Source organism: Hyperoodon ampullatus, assembly GCF_949752795.1.
Source record: "Hyperoodon ampullatus genome assembly, chromosome: 7".
NCBI lineage: Eukaryota > Metazoa > Chordata > Mammalia > Artiodactyla > Ziphiidae > Hyperoodon > Hyperoodon ampullatus.
Window position 1 is genome coordinate 11,147,964 of NC_136920.1, and position 18,262 is coordinate 11,166,225.

General features: G+C 54.2%; 1 protein-coding gene across 1 annotated transcript; it reads right to left on the reverse strand.

Annotated features, from left to right (window-relative positions):
* Positions 1 to 2,372: 2,372 nt before the first annotated feature.
* On the reverse strand, positions 2,373 to 14,518 carry SPINDOC (spindlin interactor and repressor of chromatin binding; the record flags this gene model as incomplete). The annotated part of the gene is made up of 7 exons (XM_079707309.1): positions 2,373 to 3,169; positions 9,802 to 10,002; positions 10,141 to 10,293; positions 10,444 to 10,593; positions 10,672 to 11,001; positions 14,056 to 14,145; positions 14,392 to 14,518. 7 exons carry the CDS (start codon positions 14,516 to 14,518, stop codon positions 2,958 to 2,960), a joined length of 1,263 nt encoding a protein of 420 aa, XP_079563435.1. The 3' UTR covers positions 2,373 to 2,957.
* Positions 14,519 to 18,262: the final 3,744 nt, after the last annotated feature.

Here is an 18,262-nt window from a genome sequence, read left to right on the forward strand (position 1 = left end):
AAGGGAGAGCGGGTTGGAGGAGACACGGAGTCCGGACCAGAGCAGTGACAGGACTGGGCGCTGCATGGGGGCCCAGCCAGTGACCCTCCCCCTTTTCCAACCGTGCTCCCCCCTTTCCAACCACGGCCGTACACACTGCAGTTTCTCTTCAAGGAGGGAAGGGGCTGCTTCTTCCCTGGTCTCGGACTGGCTTTGCCCTCAGGGCTGTTACTGGTCTCCAAAAAGAGCTCCCTGACTGGACCACAAGGAGGGCAGTTGTGAAGGGTGGCAGGTGGCCGCCTTCAGAGCACAAAGGAGTACTGGGGACTAGGGGCGGGGGTACGGCTCAGGGGTCGGGCGGCGGCATCCTCTTCCCCCCGCTCCTTCACTTGGTCGTGGCTGGACTTCAGCATCACACCTGGAGAACGTCACCACCATCAGCCACTCGGGTCGCTGATATTTGCAAAGGAGGTTTGATTGGTGTCACAGGCTCTAGGGCTGTGGCTCTGGCCCAGGTGGCGGACCCCAAGCAATCCTTCACCTATGTTCAGAAACTCCCTTCTGCACTCTGGGTGGAGCCACGTCCCGGGCTCCACTCTCTCCGCCTCTCCCTGGAAGCCCAGAGATGCCCACAGGCAGCTCCCAGCCACACATGCTCATGGAGTCCCTGGGGTCCTGGCTGAGGCTGGGCAGATCCCTGCCACCCAGGATGTGGGGCTTAAGCCATGGAACAACCACGTCACCAGCAGTCACCATGGCAGCCACCTCGTGCAGAGGACCACACTGCAGGGACCGGCCTGCACTGCAAAAACGTCGCATAGGAATACACACCAAGAGGGCACCAGACAAACATTTATTAAGCACCTACTATGCACCAGACCCTATGCAGGGAGCTAGGAAAATGAAGTCGATGCAATCCAGCCCTCGCCCAGAAGGAGCTCACAGTCTAGCGGGCCAAACCTTCAATCATAATTAACAGCCGCGAAGGTGTATTTAGCTTCACAATTGCACAATGAGCTTTTATATAAGTTCTCCCAACTGTCAACACCCAGCAACACAACCACATTGTTTTAAAAGCACATTGGTATAAATGTAAACACAGTCACACGATTGAAAGGACGGACAGCGACCACCTGTGACAATTCATAGTCTGTGTTTCAGAGCCAAACTTTCAGCATTGCTTATTTCTTCCTATTAGGAAGGATGCAAGTTTTGCCAATTTGCAGAAATGGTGGCAGAGATACAGGGTAGTTCTATGGCCCCCTGACATCCCGCGCTGGTGCAGCCGCCCTAGACACGAGGGGTCCTGAATCCTTGCCCTCTTTCCCCCCACCACACCACAAATCTTCTGGTCTCCCCTGGAAGAGGGCCCCAGATGTCCCTGGGCTCTTTCTCCCGAGCTCGTCAGATGGGGAGAAAGGACCACTTCCCATGAGTCAACCACGCTGAGATCACTCACACCTGGCTGAGCCCACGGGTGACACCCGCTCAGACAGGCACACAGCACAGCGTGCTCAAGCCCAGACCCTTCCTTATTTAGGGACCAGCTCTCTGGTCAGTCTCAAAACCTGATGGGGTTGGTGTCACACAGAAACAACTGCCCTTTGAGCCCTGCCTCTGCCCCGCCTCTCCCCGGCTGCACGGGATCCATCAGGGGCAGTGGGGCAGTCCAGGTGCAGAGGGTGGATGGCCCTATTTACCTCACTCACCCCTGGATTCTGAACGGGACAGTGAAGTTTGGGATATGAGAGCCCTCTGTGCCTCTCGAGAGCCCCCTTCACCAAAGAGGAAAAACACAACCCTACACAGATTTGGCTGTTGACAGTTAATTTAGGAGGATAAGGGGTTAGGAATCTGGTGAAGAGATCCAAGTGGACCCATCTCCGAGTCCGGGGAACAGGAAAACCAGCCAAAGGCTTGGTGTAATTAAGCCAAGGAGAGGGCGGGCAGACCATGAGGCTGAGTGTTCAGCGCTGAAAGGTTGGGGGCGTTCAGGACCCCACCGCCTGCCTTCCTTTCCTGGAGCAGGGGGAGGGGAGGCTTCTCTTCCCCTGCACGCTGGCCACAGCCAGGGCACTTTGTAAAGGTCATTACAAAGTGAGTAATTACAAAGGCTTACCAAGTGAGTCAGAAGGTACATGTTAAAGGTGTTTCTGACCCCATGTGGAGGGCACGGATAAGGGGAAGGGGCGAGGTGCCCTGCTAACTGACTCAGCCTCGGTCTGCTGGCAGAACAAAGCCTGCCCTGACCCTGTTGCAGCCTCTGGGGCAGCAGCTTTCTGGCTCACACCCAGAACCACCTCTTAGCCCTCCTCAAGGTCGCTCCCGGAGGCCAGATATCCTGCTAGCAAACCCCTTCCCCCAATGATGGCCCAGACGGAACTCTCTTAATAAAAAAAAATAATTTATTGTCAACAAAGGAGATATATACAACAGGAAAAGGGGTGAAGAGGAGAGTGTGAGTGACGGAGCCCCCAGGTAGGCTGCTTCAGCCACCTGCAGGGATGGAGCAGGAAGAAGAGGTAATGGAGGCCTCCTGGTTTAGGAGCCAAAACGGGTGGGGGAGGAGAGGCGTCCCCCGAGGTAGTGGGACTCAGTTCAACACCGTCACGACCACCTCTTGCGTAAGGCACTGTGCCAAGGGAGAATGGTGGGGGGCTGAGAAGGTGGGAGGAGGTCACGGGGACAGAGAGGTCTGGGTCAGCAAAAGGATCGGGTGGGTGTTCTCCATAGGCCCAATGCCCTACCAAACGACAGCCCTCGGCACCCCCGTCCCCCTCAGGGCCTGGCCTCACGCCTCACCTCGGGGAGACTTTTCCAGCGTCCCCGAGTCATAGCGGATGCTGCCCACCTTCCTCTCCTCCATCCTGCCTTGGCACCTAGTTTTACTCTCTCCATCAGGTGGCCGAGCTGGGCAGCTCTGAGTGATAAGCCGAAGGCAGACAATGCCTCCTCTCCCTGCCCTGAAAAGCAAGAACCTACAGGCCACTCCCTGCCTCTGGCTGCCCCCCGACAGTGGTGCTGGATTCCGACAGAACCGCAGGCCAGTCTGGGCTGTCACCTGCTCCCACACCCTTGGTGCCCTGGGGATGCTTGGACCAGTCTTGCAGGAGGCTGACTGCCGGGGGCTCCTCCAGCCGCACGCGGATAACCTGGAGATCCAGTGTCCCGCGAAGCCCCGGAGGGGGAGCTGGGCAAGGATGGGAGCAGAGAGAGAGTCAGGGTCCTCCAGACAATCTACCTTGAGGATGTCCCCCGAGGGTCTCTGTAAACCACACCCCCATTTCCTGGCCTTCAATTCCACAGCCCAGGACCTGTGGTCTGAGGAGAAGCCCGCCGACAGTGGGAGGCTGTGCTCCTAGTTCATCCAAGGACCAGCACCAACCACAAGGGCATCACGCCTCCGCAGGCATCAGCGCAGGCCCTCTGCAACCTTCCTCCCTCATGTATTCTGGCACACGGATGCTTAGTGCTGTACTCCGCTCCCCTCAACTACCTTCAGCTGACTCTGTCTCATCTAGAACTTACTGGGCACCCTAGCCTGATGGGTTCTGCCTTGTGTGGGCAGAGGCGGTGGGGTAGGGAACACCCCAAAGCAGAAAAAGACATGACTGTGCCCACAAAGGAGCTCCCAAGTGAATATGCAGGGCGGAGGAGAGAGCACTGGACGGAGAGTCCTGGGTTAACGTCCAGCTCTGCTTTGGAACCTCAACCAGGCTCTTCATCTCCCGAGTCAATACCTACCACGCAGGGGTCAGATGTCCACCTTAGCAGCGTGGAGAAGCTACTCACAATGGGCAAAACCAGACCTTAAGACAGGGGAACATGAACTGCTGACAGCCACCGTTTAGGTACCAAAATGTCCGGTTCGGCGTGGGCATGTGCAAAAGTTACATCAAAAAACAAAGCCAGAAAACGGTGATTGTAACTGCTGCGGTGTCTGTATTATTTGTGGTTTTCTTCTGCACTGTTTCTAGAGACCCAGTGATTTAAAATCTGGCAGAGAAAACAGGTACAATTTTGCTGTACTGTTTGCCGAGATTTAAAATGACTCAACGGCGGCCACGGGGTCGTGCGACCGAACAAACTCTGCTTTGTAGTCACATGAGCTGGTTTGTCTCCCTGACAAACTCTAAGCTCCTTGAGGGCAGGTGGAGCCTACTCACTGGCTCCTTAATTCAACAATAATTTACTGGGCAACTATACTGTGCCCAACACTAGTCCAGTTGCTGGGGGTTCCCCAGAACGTGGAGCAGGCCAAGTGGCCTTCCTGGAATATACATTCCAGTGGTGAGAGCCAATAAACAGGATGAACAAAGCAAGAATGCAATGTAATATATACAGACAGAAGCAAAGTAAAAAAGTACACCAGGGAAGGGGACGGGGTAGCAGGGAGGGCCTCACAGAGCTGATGTGTGAGCAAAACATACAGGAAGCAAGGAGTCAGCGGCGTGTCTAGCTGGGGAACAGCGTTCCTGACGGGAGGAAGAGCAAATGCAGATGCCCTGGTGGGCAGGAGAGGTGAAGATTCTGGTTTGAGGACCACCGGTCTCCACGAGGACTCTGACTTTTATCTGAAGTGCGACAGCGACGGTGCTGGAGGGCTCTGAGCAGAGCAGTGCCAGGATTCCACTTGTGTTTCAACAGGGGCTCTGGCACAGAGGGCAAAGATCAGAAGCTAGGAGACAAGTTCAAAGGTTGTTAAGGAAGCTTGGATGAAAGTAGCAGCAGTAGGGGTAGTGACAGGGGGGTCAATTCTGAGCATCTTGGAGGTGGGGCTAACAGGATTTGCTGATGGACGGATGTGGGGTCTGAGAGAGACAGAAGATGACTGAGGGTTTGGTCCAAGCAAACTGAAGAACGGGGCTGCCAGCTCCCTGGGGAAGGGAAGACTGGGGGCGAATAGAGTGGCTGGAGGTGAAGGGAGGAGACTGGGGGTTCCGTTCAGAAACGCCGTCAGAAACTCCGAGTTTGGGGGATCTTTTAGGCAACCAATCAGACACGTCATATGGGTAAGAGAGAGGCTGGAACCGAAGGGAGAGGTCTGGGGTAGAGGAGAAAGGCGGGACTGTGAGCACAAGAACTGTCCTTCAAGCTGTGAGCCTGGAAGGGATCACCCAGGGCGTGAGTGCAGATCCTGACCCACGGTTGGGTCATTCATTCATCCACCAAATACAGAAGGAGCACCTATTCTGTGCTGGGCACTGGGGATATTACAATAAATGAAACAGGCAAACATCCTGACCCAAAGGAGCGTATCTTCTAGAAACGGGAAGAAAAATAAACATAGGATCCCACTTGGGGAGCTAGGAAAGAACAAGCAAGAGAGGCAGGTGCAACCCAGGCATGCTGCTGCCTGAGAGGCCAAGGGCAGAAAGAGTCTCCAGGAAGGAGGGAAGGAGGGAGGGGTTCCTTGTTTTTGCCAGGTCAGGAAAGATAAGGACTGAGAACTGACCACCAGATCTAACTTTATGAAGTCAACGGCAATGTTGCCAAAAAAGCCATTTTGGTGTCGGGTGGTGAGCATGAGTTTGACTCAAGTGGCTTCTAAAGACAGACTGGAGACAGTATAGAAGAGCTCTCCAGCTTTGCTGAAAAGGCTTGGGGATAAATGGGACAGTGGCTACGACAGGAAGAGGGGTCAAGAAGGGAGAAACAACAGCTTTGCATAGGCTGATGGGGAAGACCCAGAGAAAAGAACAGCTCCTGGTCTGACGGAGAATTGATTCCTGGCCCTCATTGCAGGCGGGGTGCCGCATGGGAGAAACACACCTGCCCAAGGCTCAGTTTCCTCTTCTGTAAAGTGGACATAATAATCCTTTAGGGCTTCCCTGGTGGCGCAGTGGTTGAGAGTCCGCCTGCCGATGCAGGGAACATGGGTTCGTGCCCCGGTCCGGGAAGATCCCACATGCCGTGGAGCGGCTGGGCCTGTGAGCCATGGCCGCTGAGCCTGCGCATCCGGAGCCTGTGCTCCGCAACGGGAGAGGCCACAACAGTGAGAGGCCCGCGTACAGCAAAAAAAAAAAAAAAAATCCTTTATAAGGTGGCCCTGTGGATTTCAGGAAAAAATACATTAAAAGAACTCAGTACATTGGAATTAAGTGCCAATTCTTCCTGATAGCAGGGAGGGCAAAGGGGTGGGTGGTGGGGAGGGGAGTTTCAGGAGAGCGAGGCCTGAGGTGCGGTAGAGAGATCTTCTTTCAGAAGCAGTGCATGAGCAGAGCCCCAGGCCATCAGAGAGCAAGCCAAGAGAACTTCTCTGTCCCTGGGACAAGCTGCAGCACCCCAACCCCAGAACCACCTCTACTTCTCTTCTGGCCCAAACTGGTCTGCTTCCCCAGCTTCATCCCTCTCCCCTTCCTCCACACTTGTGCATGTGTGTGTAAATGTGTACACCTTCCCCAGGGGGTGGCTGGGGCCCACTTCTCTCGTTTCTCACTAAGGCTTGTCTCTGAGCAGAGACTCTGGAAATGTCACCACCAGAATGACAAGTGAAGGCAGCCGCCATCCCCTCATCTGTCAAAAAACCTTCCCTGAGGGCTTTCTTGCTGCCAGGCCCTGCTCTAGGTGCTCACACACACATACACACACACACACATACACACACACACACACACACACACACAGAGGCCCTGTTCTAGGTGCTCTCTCTCACACTCACACACACACACACACACACCAGGCCCTGTTCTAGGTGCTGACACACACACACACACAGGCCCTGTTCTAGGTGCTCACACACACACACACACACACACACACACCAGGCCCTGTTCTAGGTGCCGACACACACACACACACGCACACACAGAGGCCCTGTTCTAGGTGCTCACACACACACACACACACACACACACACAACCAGGCCCTGTTCTAGGTGCTGACACACACACACACAGAGGCCCTGTTCTAGGTGCTCACACACACACACACACACACCAGGTCCTGTTCTAGGTGCTGACACACACACACACACACCAGCAGGACAAAGAGGCTTTTTTCCACTATCTGCACACACACACACGTGCGCGCACACACACACACCCCAGCAGGAGGCTTTTTTCCACTGTCTGTGAGTGGGCCCTCAGGGCTCATCTCCTCTCCTGGCCAGGATGCCTTCCCCACCTTCAGCCTGGGAGGCCCCTGGAAGTCCAGCCAAGTCGTCCCTGACTGCTTGACACACATATCCATCAGGTCAGCTGACCTGACCACAGTGACTCCCCGCCCCCCAACTTTTATATCCTTGATTTAAAGTGGTAGGATCTTTACTCAAATAAGATCTTTGGAGAGCTTCAATGAAGAAAACAACTCAAAGTAGAGACATTCTGGTTGAAGCCTCACAGGTTTCTGAGAAATCTGAGCTTTGGGTACTTAAAACCCCAAACCAACCTAAAACCACTGGTCTGGAGCCTGTGCTCTGCACAGAACCATCGTGGGCACCACACTATTCTCTATTTGCTGACTTGTACCCTTAGGCAGACTGTGAGTTTCGTGGGGACAAAGGCTATGGCACTCCTGTCATTTCCCATAGCTGGGCTGCAGGAACACTTGCTGCTGTGTCACTTAGTACCTCCTGCAGTTTCTGGACTGTCTCCAACCTCCCTAGGTCCCTGCCTCTGCCGGGAACACCTCTCAGCCCCCTCCATCCCTCTCACATCATTCAATCAGCTTGCTGAACCCCAAATCTCAGGCTTTGCCCACTCACCCCAAATAAACCTGAGATCTCAAGGATGCCCTTCTCACCTACTGGTCACTCCACACAGGTGGGGTTTGGGCACAGGGTACTCCAGGGGTCAAAATAAAGGCCCCACTTTCAAGAATGAAACCAGAAGACTCATCAGCCAGTGGAAGAGATCAGCCATTTAGAGCAGGGGTCCACTGACAATACGAGGGGGCCTGGGAAACACTCAAGTCCATGCAGAGCATGGTCCTGGGGAAGCAGGACGGGAAGGTGACTCAAGCTGAAACCTGAGACAGTTAAAACCTCACAGGGGTGAGGCCTGCCTCCAGACTAGAAAAAGTGGTAAAAAATAAATAGATGAAAGCACACGTGCAGAGACGTGCACACAGAGCTTTGTAAAAGGTCTGAAGGACGCAAGCCAAATTTTTGACAGTGGTCACCACTGAGTGATGTGGGCTGAAGTGACAGGTTTGCCTTTTTCTTTAGGCAAAAAGTACACCTCCTTTCTGAGAGCCCTGCTCTGGGGAGCCTCCAGCACCCCGTGTGCCATCTTTCTCAGGGCTCCAACTCCAAATGCCCATTTCAGGCAGGCGGGACGAGGCACTCTGTGTGTCACACATTCACTCCTTCAAGAACCACTTTCTGGGGCTTCCCTGGTGGCACAGTGGTTAAGAGTCTGCCTGACAATGCAGGGGACGCGGGTTCGAGCCCTGGTCCGGGAAGATTCCACACGCCGCGGAGCAACTAGGCCTGTGCATCACAATTACTGAGCCTGCGCTCTAGAGCCCGCGAGCCACAACTACTGAGCCCGTGAGCCACAACTACTGAAGCCCGCGCGCCTAGAGCCTGTGCTCTGCAACAAGAGAAGCCACCGCAATGAAGAGTAGCCCCCGCTCGCCACAACTAGAGAAAGCCCGTGCGCAGCAACGACGATCCAACGCAGCCAAAAAAAAAAAAAAACAAAACCATTTTTTGCGTCTAAGATGCTACGAGCAGGGCCTGGCCTGGCAAGATAAAGAGAGAGAGGAACCAGGCTCAGCCCTGCCCTGCTGGAACACAGGACAGTCTCATCTCAATTCTGCTACTGCTAGGTTACGTGACTGTGGTAGCAGTGTACCGGTCCTTCAAAGATGTTCAAGTCCTAATCCCCAGGACCTGTGAATATGGTATCTTACACGGCAAGAGAGAATTAAGACTACAGATGGAACTGACATTGTTAATCAGCCAACTTTAAAATAAAATAGAGATCTGGATGATCTGGGTGGGCTCAGTGTAATCACAAGGGTCTTTAAAGGGGAAGGAGAAGGCAGAAGAGTCAGACCCAAAAATGGCATCCTGAGAAAGACTGCACTGGCCATGGCCTGCTTTGAAGATGGAAGGAGGGCACAAGCCAAGGAATACAGGCGGCTGCTAGAAGCTGGAAGAGGCAAGACTTCCTCCTTTAGGAGCCAGAAAGAAACTCAGCCCTGCTGACACCCTGATTGTAGCCCAGTGAGACCTGTTCCAGTCCTCTGACCTCCGGGACTAAAAAGTAGTATATCTGTGTTGTTGTAAGCCACGAAGTTTGTGGTAGTTTGTTATGGCAGTCTCAGAAAATGAATACAAGGACCGTAGAGGAGGAACCATCTCTCTGAGACTCAGTCGGTCCATCTGGAAAAGATACTTTTATAAGGTCTTGATGAGCTGCATATCAAAGTTTCTTAAAATCGGAGAACATGATAAAAACACAAGCGCTTACTGCTATTATTAGACGTAAACTGAGCTGAGGTGTCTGCTGAGTGTTCGCCCCGTCTATTCTGCTATCGGTCCCATTTAGGCCCCTGGTCCACCAGGGCCAAGGTGGGCACCTCAGGCTCCAGCTGGAATCAACCTTAACTGTGGTGATGGGTGTCGGGCTTTGGGGAGCACTGACCTAACCCAACCTAACAACCAGCCAGGACACTGCCAAGGAGCTCGCAAAAAACTCAGCTCTCTGGCTGGCCGCTGTATTTAAATCCACCTGCTCTCGGCCCCTCTCCCAGGGGACTGGAGCACCAGCCACCTCTACCCTGGGCTCTGCTGCCAAGCAGCCTCGTGGAGGCCAGACCCCAGGGATGCGGCCTTCCTGACCCCGCACTTGTCATCCCCTCTCAGGAGCTCACCTGGGGAGGGGCTTTCTGGCTGCAAAAGACCTCCTTCTGCCACTCTCCCCTCTTTGGGCGAGTCCTTGCTGTCTGAGGCCCTGAGCTGGGTGTGGGAGAAGAGCTGGAGGACAAAGCCAGCGGGGAAGCTGCCGTCGGTGAAGTGCCGGACCTCGGCGGGAGCCGCAAAAGTCTCGGTGGGTGAGTCGGGTGAGGGGGCACCTGGAACGGAGGACAGGATGGAACTGTGAGGTCAGACTCCCAAGGGCTGAGCCCATGGCCTCAGCTGAGGTGCAGGTGCCCTCTGCCACACATCCCCCCACCCCGCCAGGGTCCTAGCTTTCCTCCTGGAACCCACACCTTCCTCGCCTTCACCTGGGTCCGGGTCTGGGTCCAGGTCCAGGGTTTTGGTCATGGGTCTGCCTCTTTTCTTTCTGACCGGCTCCTCCCCAGGGGGCTCCTTCCATCTCTGACCACGTGGCTTCTTGCTTACCGGCTCTGGGACAGGGGCCGCTGCAAAAGACAAGACCTTTTTAAGAGGCCTGATTGCCGTAACCACAGGGCTGCTGAAGGTACCTGCCCAGCAGCCTCTCTCCACCCAGATGGCAGGGCCCATGCTTCCCCTCCCCGCAACTCAGCCTCTGAGGCTTTGGGATGACTGACCAGGAAGCTCCAGAGGGCGGAGTCCCCTGGGCCGGCTCCTTCTAGGGAGGGAGGGTTTGTCCTCGGAGTCGAGGAGAACGACAATCTCTGCTGGCATTTCGGCAGGGTACGGGTTGGAGTCTGGGTCCACTTCGATCTCCTGGCCCGAGTCTGAAGGGGGCAGATGCCAGTGAGCAACAAGAGTCCTGACTTTTCCTTCCCCCTCCACCCCTCCCCCAGCCCAGCTACCTGAATGAGGTGGGGACAGCTGCTCTGCCCTGAAGTCTTGCAAAAGGGCCACCTCCTCACTCCAGGCCTCCAGGATATTGCTCTTCTCAGAAGGGCTCAGGTCCAGGGTGTGAGGGTGCTGCTCCAGGATGTGGGCGCGTGCCGTGTCCGCCGAGGGGGCCTGGATCTCGGCCCCACACACCATGCACAGCGCCCGCCCGCTGCCTCCCGGGCTGTTCCCCACCAGGAACTCCTGCTCCCAAGACACCTGCTGCCTGGGCTCCTCACAGCCATCGCCGCCTGCCTCTAGCAGGCTGGGCCTCGGCGGTGGGGTCTTCTCCTGCTGGGCCACTACGGAGGGAGAGGAGGAGGTGGGGACTGTCAGTAAAGGTGCCCACAACCAACAATACAGAGAACAGGATTCCCCAAACCTGGTGGCATATGTAGGGAAGGAACTTTCCCACCTAGAGTCTCTTTCTCCCTTCCCCTGGAGCCCACAAGGCACTAGCCACGGTAAACACAGCCTACATGCCTCGGCATCCTGCTACCTCAATCTAGTCTCGGACCACAGGCCCAACAGGTATTTCCAACAGACTGCGTTCCTGCCTGTCTTCGGCCTCGGCAGCCCATCAGTCTGGCAAAGTCCTCTACTTCCTTCACGGCCCTGCTCAAAACCTCAGCCCTGGGAAGCCTTCCTGACCTCCCACCCCTGGCAGGTGATTATATCCACGTGCGACTACCAGGCCACGGCAAAGCACTTCCTTGAGGACAAGAATGGTAAATTTTGTCATCTTTCTGTCCCCGCAGGGCCTGGCACATAGGAGAGGAGACGCTCAATGAGCCTTCTCGGGTCAGTGAATGGCATCCATGCCTGTTCCTCCACTTGCTGAGGCCCCTTCAAGAGGCCTCCCATCCTGTCGGAAATAGCCTCCCCTCCCAAAGCCTTTGCAGCAGTGACCTCGCTCGTCCCTACTGGTCGACACAGCATCTGTTCCCTGTGCATGTGGACCATAAGCTCCGACAGGATGGGAACCCTTCTCAGCTCAGCAAAGGATGCAGGCTCAGACCCACGTTAGCCTGGCAGCTCAGAGCTTCTGATCCCTTGTCGCTGCACCTCCCTCCCACCTGAGAAGATGGAGAGAAAGACAAATATGGGAGACCCTAACACCTGGGGACTACCTGGAAGAGGTGGCATTTGAAATGGGTCTGAGAACCGGCTTGGTCTCAGAAGGTCTAGCTCCAAGGCTGGGTTGTAGCCCTCTCCCATGTGACCGTGGGCAGGAATCCCTTGGTTGCAGTTGGGCTTTCTTTCCCACCACTCCTCCAAAACAGTTCTTGTCAAGGTCACCAGTGCTAAACCCAGCGGTCAGCTCTTCAACTTTGTCCTTTGACAGATGGCTTCTTCCATCTTGATTTTTGTCCCTTGGACTCCAGGGCACCACCTTCTATTGGTTCTTCTCTTACTTCACTGGGGCTCTTTTTCGGGCACCCGTGCCAGTCCCTTCTCTGGAACAGAGTCGTCTTCTCACCCAAGGCTTGTCCGCCGTCCCTTAGAAAGCTGCCATCTGCCCCACCTGCGCTCCCTGTTCCCCTCACTGCTTCATTTCCTACTCGTTCCCTTTGTCTCCTGATTACACTGTAGGTCCAAGACAGCATGGATTTTTGATCCTTCACAACTGTATCTCCAGCACTCGGCACAGTGCCTGGCATGTAGGGGCATTCAGCAGTGTTTGATGAGGAATGACTCAGTCTCCAAACTGGAATCACTGGAGCATTCCACAACCGTCCTGGGACCCCATCTTTATCTACCTCCTTCCTCTGATGGTCTCAGCCCAGTGCCTGCCTGCTGACAACTCCCATGTCTATACCTCTAACCAGACTCTCCCAGGAAATTTAGATTTACATGCCTTACTTACCATCTGACATCTGTGCTTGAATGTGTCATAAACTTCTCAAACTTGCCATGTTCAAACCTTAACTCCCCGTCTCCCGCAGGCCTGCACTCCAGTCTTCCCATCTCGGCATATGGGAAGTCCATCCTTCCAGTCGCTCAAGCCAAAAACCTTGAATTCGTCTGTTTTTCTTTCCCACCCCAAATCTTTCAAGAAGCTTCTGCTTCAGGACCTTTGTACTTGCTATTCTCTCTGCTGAAAATTCTTAACCTCCAATTATCTACAGGGTTCTCTCCCTCGCTTCCTTTGGTCTGTGTTCAAAATTCACCTTATTAGAGAAGGCTTTCCCGACCACTTGATATTCCAAATGAAACACCCTCACTCTTTTCTCCTTACTTTGATTTCCTGTTCTCTGAACCACCTGACATGCTATACATTTATTTATCTTCATTTATCTCTGGTCATTAGTATCTACATATATGTTTCAGAAGAGCAGAGTTTCGACTTTCTTTATAGCGATTAGCATGCCCAGCCTAAAACAGTGCCTGACATATAAGAGGTGCCCCCAAACACTTGTTGAATGAATTCACTTCTCTGGGGAAGGAGGATGCTCTCGCAGGGTTGTTGAGAGGGTTAACTGAGACAGCCTGGCACTGAGCACTCGAGAAATGTTAGCAGAAGTACAGAAAGAACCTCTCTTTTGGATCGAAAGCTCTGAGAAGGGTAGTGGCCTTTATTTCCCTCATTTTATAGCACTCTTGATTCCAAAAAGGAGGGAGACATCACCATGTCCTGCTGAGGCTAAATGAACGGCCTTGCTCTTAACCTTTTGGGTACTGTCCCCCTGAGGGACGGGGTATCTAGGAATGAAAAGATTTTGCATTTTCATGAATAGTGTGTCTTCCACTAAGGTGGCTCTTTGTTTTCTAACGGTTTGCAAGATCCTGAGGACTGTTGAAATCGGTGAGGGAGGAGGGGAAAGCGAGTGCTCCCAGACTGCTCCTCAAACCCCTTCCCGAGGCCAATCCCCTTCTAGAGTGGCTGAGGGCGCCCGTAGCAAGCACTCCTTTTCCAAAACTAGGTGTCCTATGCAACCCCCTTCACCCTTGCAGCGCTAGAATCTGACACCTGTGGCTTATGCAAGTGCAAGGCCCGGGGATGGTGAGGGGGGCGTAGGAAAGCTTTCTGCACGGAGCGCCCTTAAAATCCACCTTTTGGCGGGCTGCAGCGGCGCCTGCCTCCACCCACCGAATAGCTCCGGACACCAAGGTGCGGGGCCGCTAGCTCCGGCGTGAAGGCCCTGCCGCCCCTCGGCCCTCGGCCCTCGGCCGAGAACACGGCCTGGCCCCTGGGCCTGCCTCTGCCTCTGCCTCCGCGGTGGGGGGGGGGGGAGAGAGGGGGGAGGGGAGGGGGAGGGGAGGGAGAGGGGAGGGAGAGGGGGGAGAGAGGGGGGAGGGGGAGAGGGGGGGGAGGGGAGGGAGAGGGGGGAGGGGGTGGGACCCGCCAGCGTCACCTCGAAGCCGTCGTGCTGGGCCCGGGCGAGGGGGCGCTCGGGCACCGGAAGATCCGGAGCTCGCGGGGCGTGGATCGAAGGCTCCAGACCCTGGGCGGGGGAGGGGGAATTCGGGGAGGCCTGAGATTCCAAACCCCGCTGGGGGTGGAACAAGAGGGCGCCAGTACCTCAGACAAGGGGGAAGGGGGCGCCCGGGCACCAGGCCGGAGTGGAGTGGGGGCGCTTGAGCCCCAGACTGGAGGTGCGGGAGGGGGTACCCAGACCCCCGACTGGTGTGAGGGGGAAGCCCGAGCCCCGGACCGTGACGCGGAAGTGGGATTCCCCTCCCATTCTCACCTCTGAGCATCGGCTCGGGCCGCGGGATTACGGCCACCACCATGGCCTCCTCGTCGTCCTCCCCTTCCTCGCATTTGAGGGTCACCTCGAAGCAGTCGAGCGCGGCGCCCTCGGCCTTCAGGGCCATGGCGCGGCCGGGGGGGCTCTGAGTGACCGGACGCCGGAGGACTGGCGCGCAGGCCTGAGCGCAAGCCGGCGGCCGCCTCCCGCCCCGTGCAGCCCCCTCCCCGCCGCCCGCCGCTCGCCGGCCCGGCCTGCGACGGGCGCGTCTGGGCCTCCCCGATACCTAGAGCGTCGGGACCCCGGGGGGGAGGGCTCAATCCTGGTCTCTAGACCCCCGCCGCTCCCTTTTATGGAGGCTCATTGTCGGCGCCCTCCCGGCCGGCCCGCTGCGGGCCCGCCCCCAACTCCGAGCGGCCAATCGCGCGTGGCCCCGCCCCGGGCACGCGGCTCCGTTAGAAACCCCGCGACCCGCAGGGGGCGGGCAGGGCAGCTTGCTTCCGGCTGTCCCCCGGCGCGCAGGTGGGGGTCTTGGGCCCGCGGGAGAGGACCCTGAGCTCCCCCGAGCCGGGAGCGTCCTGAGCCGGCCGGCCGAGCCTGGCGGGTCCGCCCTTCATTGAGACGCCAGTCGGGCACGTTGGCTGGCACGAAGAGCGCTACCAAGTGCCCCAGGATTTTGAGCGGGGCCTCTCTTGCCTTTCCCTGAACAAGCCTTCCTCCGCCAGAGGATGTCTGGGGCGCGAAAAGAACCGGTGGGGGAGCGGAAAGCGCCTTGGCGTGGGAAGAGTAGAGAATGAATTCCTTCCGATTCGCTAGCTCTGTGATCTTGGGTACGTTATCTGTTTTCTTAGACAATTTCATCCTTTATTTCAAAAAACATTGTGGAGCCTTCTGGACAAGGGAATGAAAAGATGAAGAGCCAAGTGGAGTGTTGTGGGCGCGCGTAAACCACCCCGAGGGTTGTGATTTACATTTTTTAAAAGTGAGTCCAGAGATTGTGACCCTCCCCACAGGTCACGCAGAAGTCCTTGAGAGCTCCAGCTCCACGCTGGTCCAGTTGCCATGACGCTGCTGCACCATAATTCTATTGTGGCTGAGCTTTGACCTCTGTGACATAGAATGGGCATCTCCCTCTGCTGTAGAAGCCCTCATGAAATTTCAGTGGAGAACATGCCTGACACTGAAAATCCGTCTTAAAATGCCACGGTATTAGACCAGACACAGTAGTAATCAGAATAATGTAGTAGGTTGGGGTGGGAGGGGAGATGTTAACTAGTTTATGTGGACTACAGTATGGTTTTAAGTGAATGATTTTGTTACTTTCACATGTATCCAGTACTTTAAAGGTTTTACAAATAAAGGTATTACCAAGCCTGTTTAACCTATTTCTATCTAATGGTTGTTCTCTACCCTTTTGCTACAGATCCCTTCCTTGCGCTTCTGCTCTGCTCTGTATTGCCTTGCAGGGTGCAGTTTCTCACGCTTCCAGGACAGCTGCCTTTCAGGCTTGGGTTTGGCCAATGGGAGACAGTGGCAGGAGACTGGAAGTTAGGAGGTATGAAAAAGCCAGGTTACTTCTTCTCTTTCTCTCTCTTCCTCGGGCTCTGGCAGGTCTCCAGCAGCAGGCGAGGCTCCCCTGTGGTACCACCTCCTACTGGATTAGGCTGCTGTGGTTCCAACTTCCGATGGTGGTCCTCCCCGCCAGGCTCCACTAATTCCATCTCCTCTATTTGTCCCTCCAGTTAAGGAGTGTGGGCAGCTTCTGGTTTTTGCTAATCTCTGGGTTGCCTCCTTGTCTGCTGTTGGGTTTCTCAGCCCTTCCATCACCCGTGTCACCAATCCCCTGCATTAAATTCTCTGTTTTTACATTCTTAGAGTGGTTCCTGTTTGTGTGGTTGGACCCTGAGCGATACAGCCAGTATTATACCAGGCACTTTGTAGACATTATTTCTTAGACCTCACAAGTCTTATGTAGTAGACTGTGTTGTTCCCATTTTACAGAGCAGGAAGTTGAGCCTTAAAGGGTTAAATTACTTGCCCAGGGTAATACAGCACGAATCCTATTTCATCAAATCTAGCATGAGCATTTTTCCCTACATGTTAACATCTTTGAAATGGGGATGCTTTTTTCTCTAATGGACATCAATGTGAAGTTTTAAGACTATCAAAAAAGTGTAAGATGGGGACTTCCCTGGAGGTCCAGTGGTTAGGGCTCCGTGCTTCCACTGCAGGGGGCATGGGTTGGATCCCTGGTCCGGAACTAAGAAACTGTAAGATGGCCCTTCTGATATTCAGATAGTGATGATACCAGCAGAACATAAACCATGCTGTTAAAAAAGAAGAAGAAGAAACAACAGGCCCCAGAACAGAGTCATTTGCCCCCATGACAGCAAACCAAGACTTAATTGCATTTTCAACCTCTCCCAGGAATGTGACCTATAAACAGATAATCTGAAATTTCCTGATCAGCACTAGTGAGGTAATCTGCATAAAGACCCCTTCCGTTCCCTTCCCCCAAAAAAGAATATGACCTGGCCTGAAACAGTTCTTTCCTTTTGCTAATAACTTCCCTACCCATCCGTCCTTCCTTCTGTAAAACCCTTCCATTTTGTACAATTCCGCGGAGCACTTTTCTGTTTACTGGATAGGATGCTGAATCATTAAATAAAGCCAATTAAATCTTCAGATTTATTCAGTTGAATTTTGTTATTTATCAGTGCTTAGAATGAGACATGCTTAGATGCTCAGATGGGGCCACTTTGTGACCACAAAAATGACTTGGCCTTTCTCTGAGTGACTGGGTCCTTTTTTTGTGTGTGTGTGTGGTATGTAGGCCTCTCACTGCTGTGGCCTCTCCCGTTGCGGAGCACAGGCTCCGGACGCGCAGGCTCAGCGGCCATGGCTCACGGGCCCAGCCGCTCCGCGGCATGTGGGATCGTCTTGGACCGGGGCACGAACCCGTGTCCCCTGCATCGGCAGGTGGACTCTCAACGACTGCACCACCAGGGAAGCCCGGTCCTTTTTATTTTTTATTTTTTGGCCACACCACGCGGCTTGTGGGATGTTCCCTGACCAGGAATTGAACCTGGGCCCCCCCCCGGAATCCTAACCACTAGGCCACCAGGGAATTCCCGATTGGTCCTTCTTTACCAAAGATACAACTCTAGCCCCCTGTGAATCCTCCTGCCTCCTAGGTAAGCATTATAAAGATACCCAGTCTGAATTGCCTCTTCTTCTTGACACCATTTAATCCAGAACTGGTCCCTACTTCCCTAATCCCTCTGCAGAACCGTGGAACAAAAGCCCAGGAGATACACACAAGGGTGTCCCCAGGATGCACTCTCCTTACTGCTTCAAGTTAAATAAACCTGACTTTTTTTGACTATGAGTGTGTTTCTGGTGGTCTTTGGTCAAGGGCTTTGACAACCTTAGCCAATTTATTTTGCTTACATTTTCTATTTTTAGATATATGAAGAATGATATATGATAAAAATCTACCTCAAGATATCAGTAAGTCTAAAGACCTTTTAATAACTATAAAATACAATTCCAAGAGATAAGAAATCATTGTGTCAGAACTTGGCAGCATTTTTTGTTAGGGTTGCCTAACATAATGGTTCATGTTGCATCTTTCCCTAGATTGAATGAAATCCAATCAGTTGCAAAAGCAGGACTCAACTCTGCTTCTGCCAGTTCCCTGGCCTTGCTCTTTCCACTACAGCACCACCACGCTGCCTCACAGTGAGCTTTAAATAGTTGTTAAATGAATAAAAGAGTAGATATTATTAGTTTTTATACACACACACACACACACATACACACACACACACAAACTGAATCCAAGAGAAGTCATTTGAGATCAAATGACTTG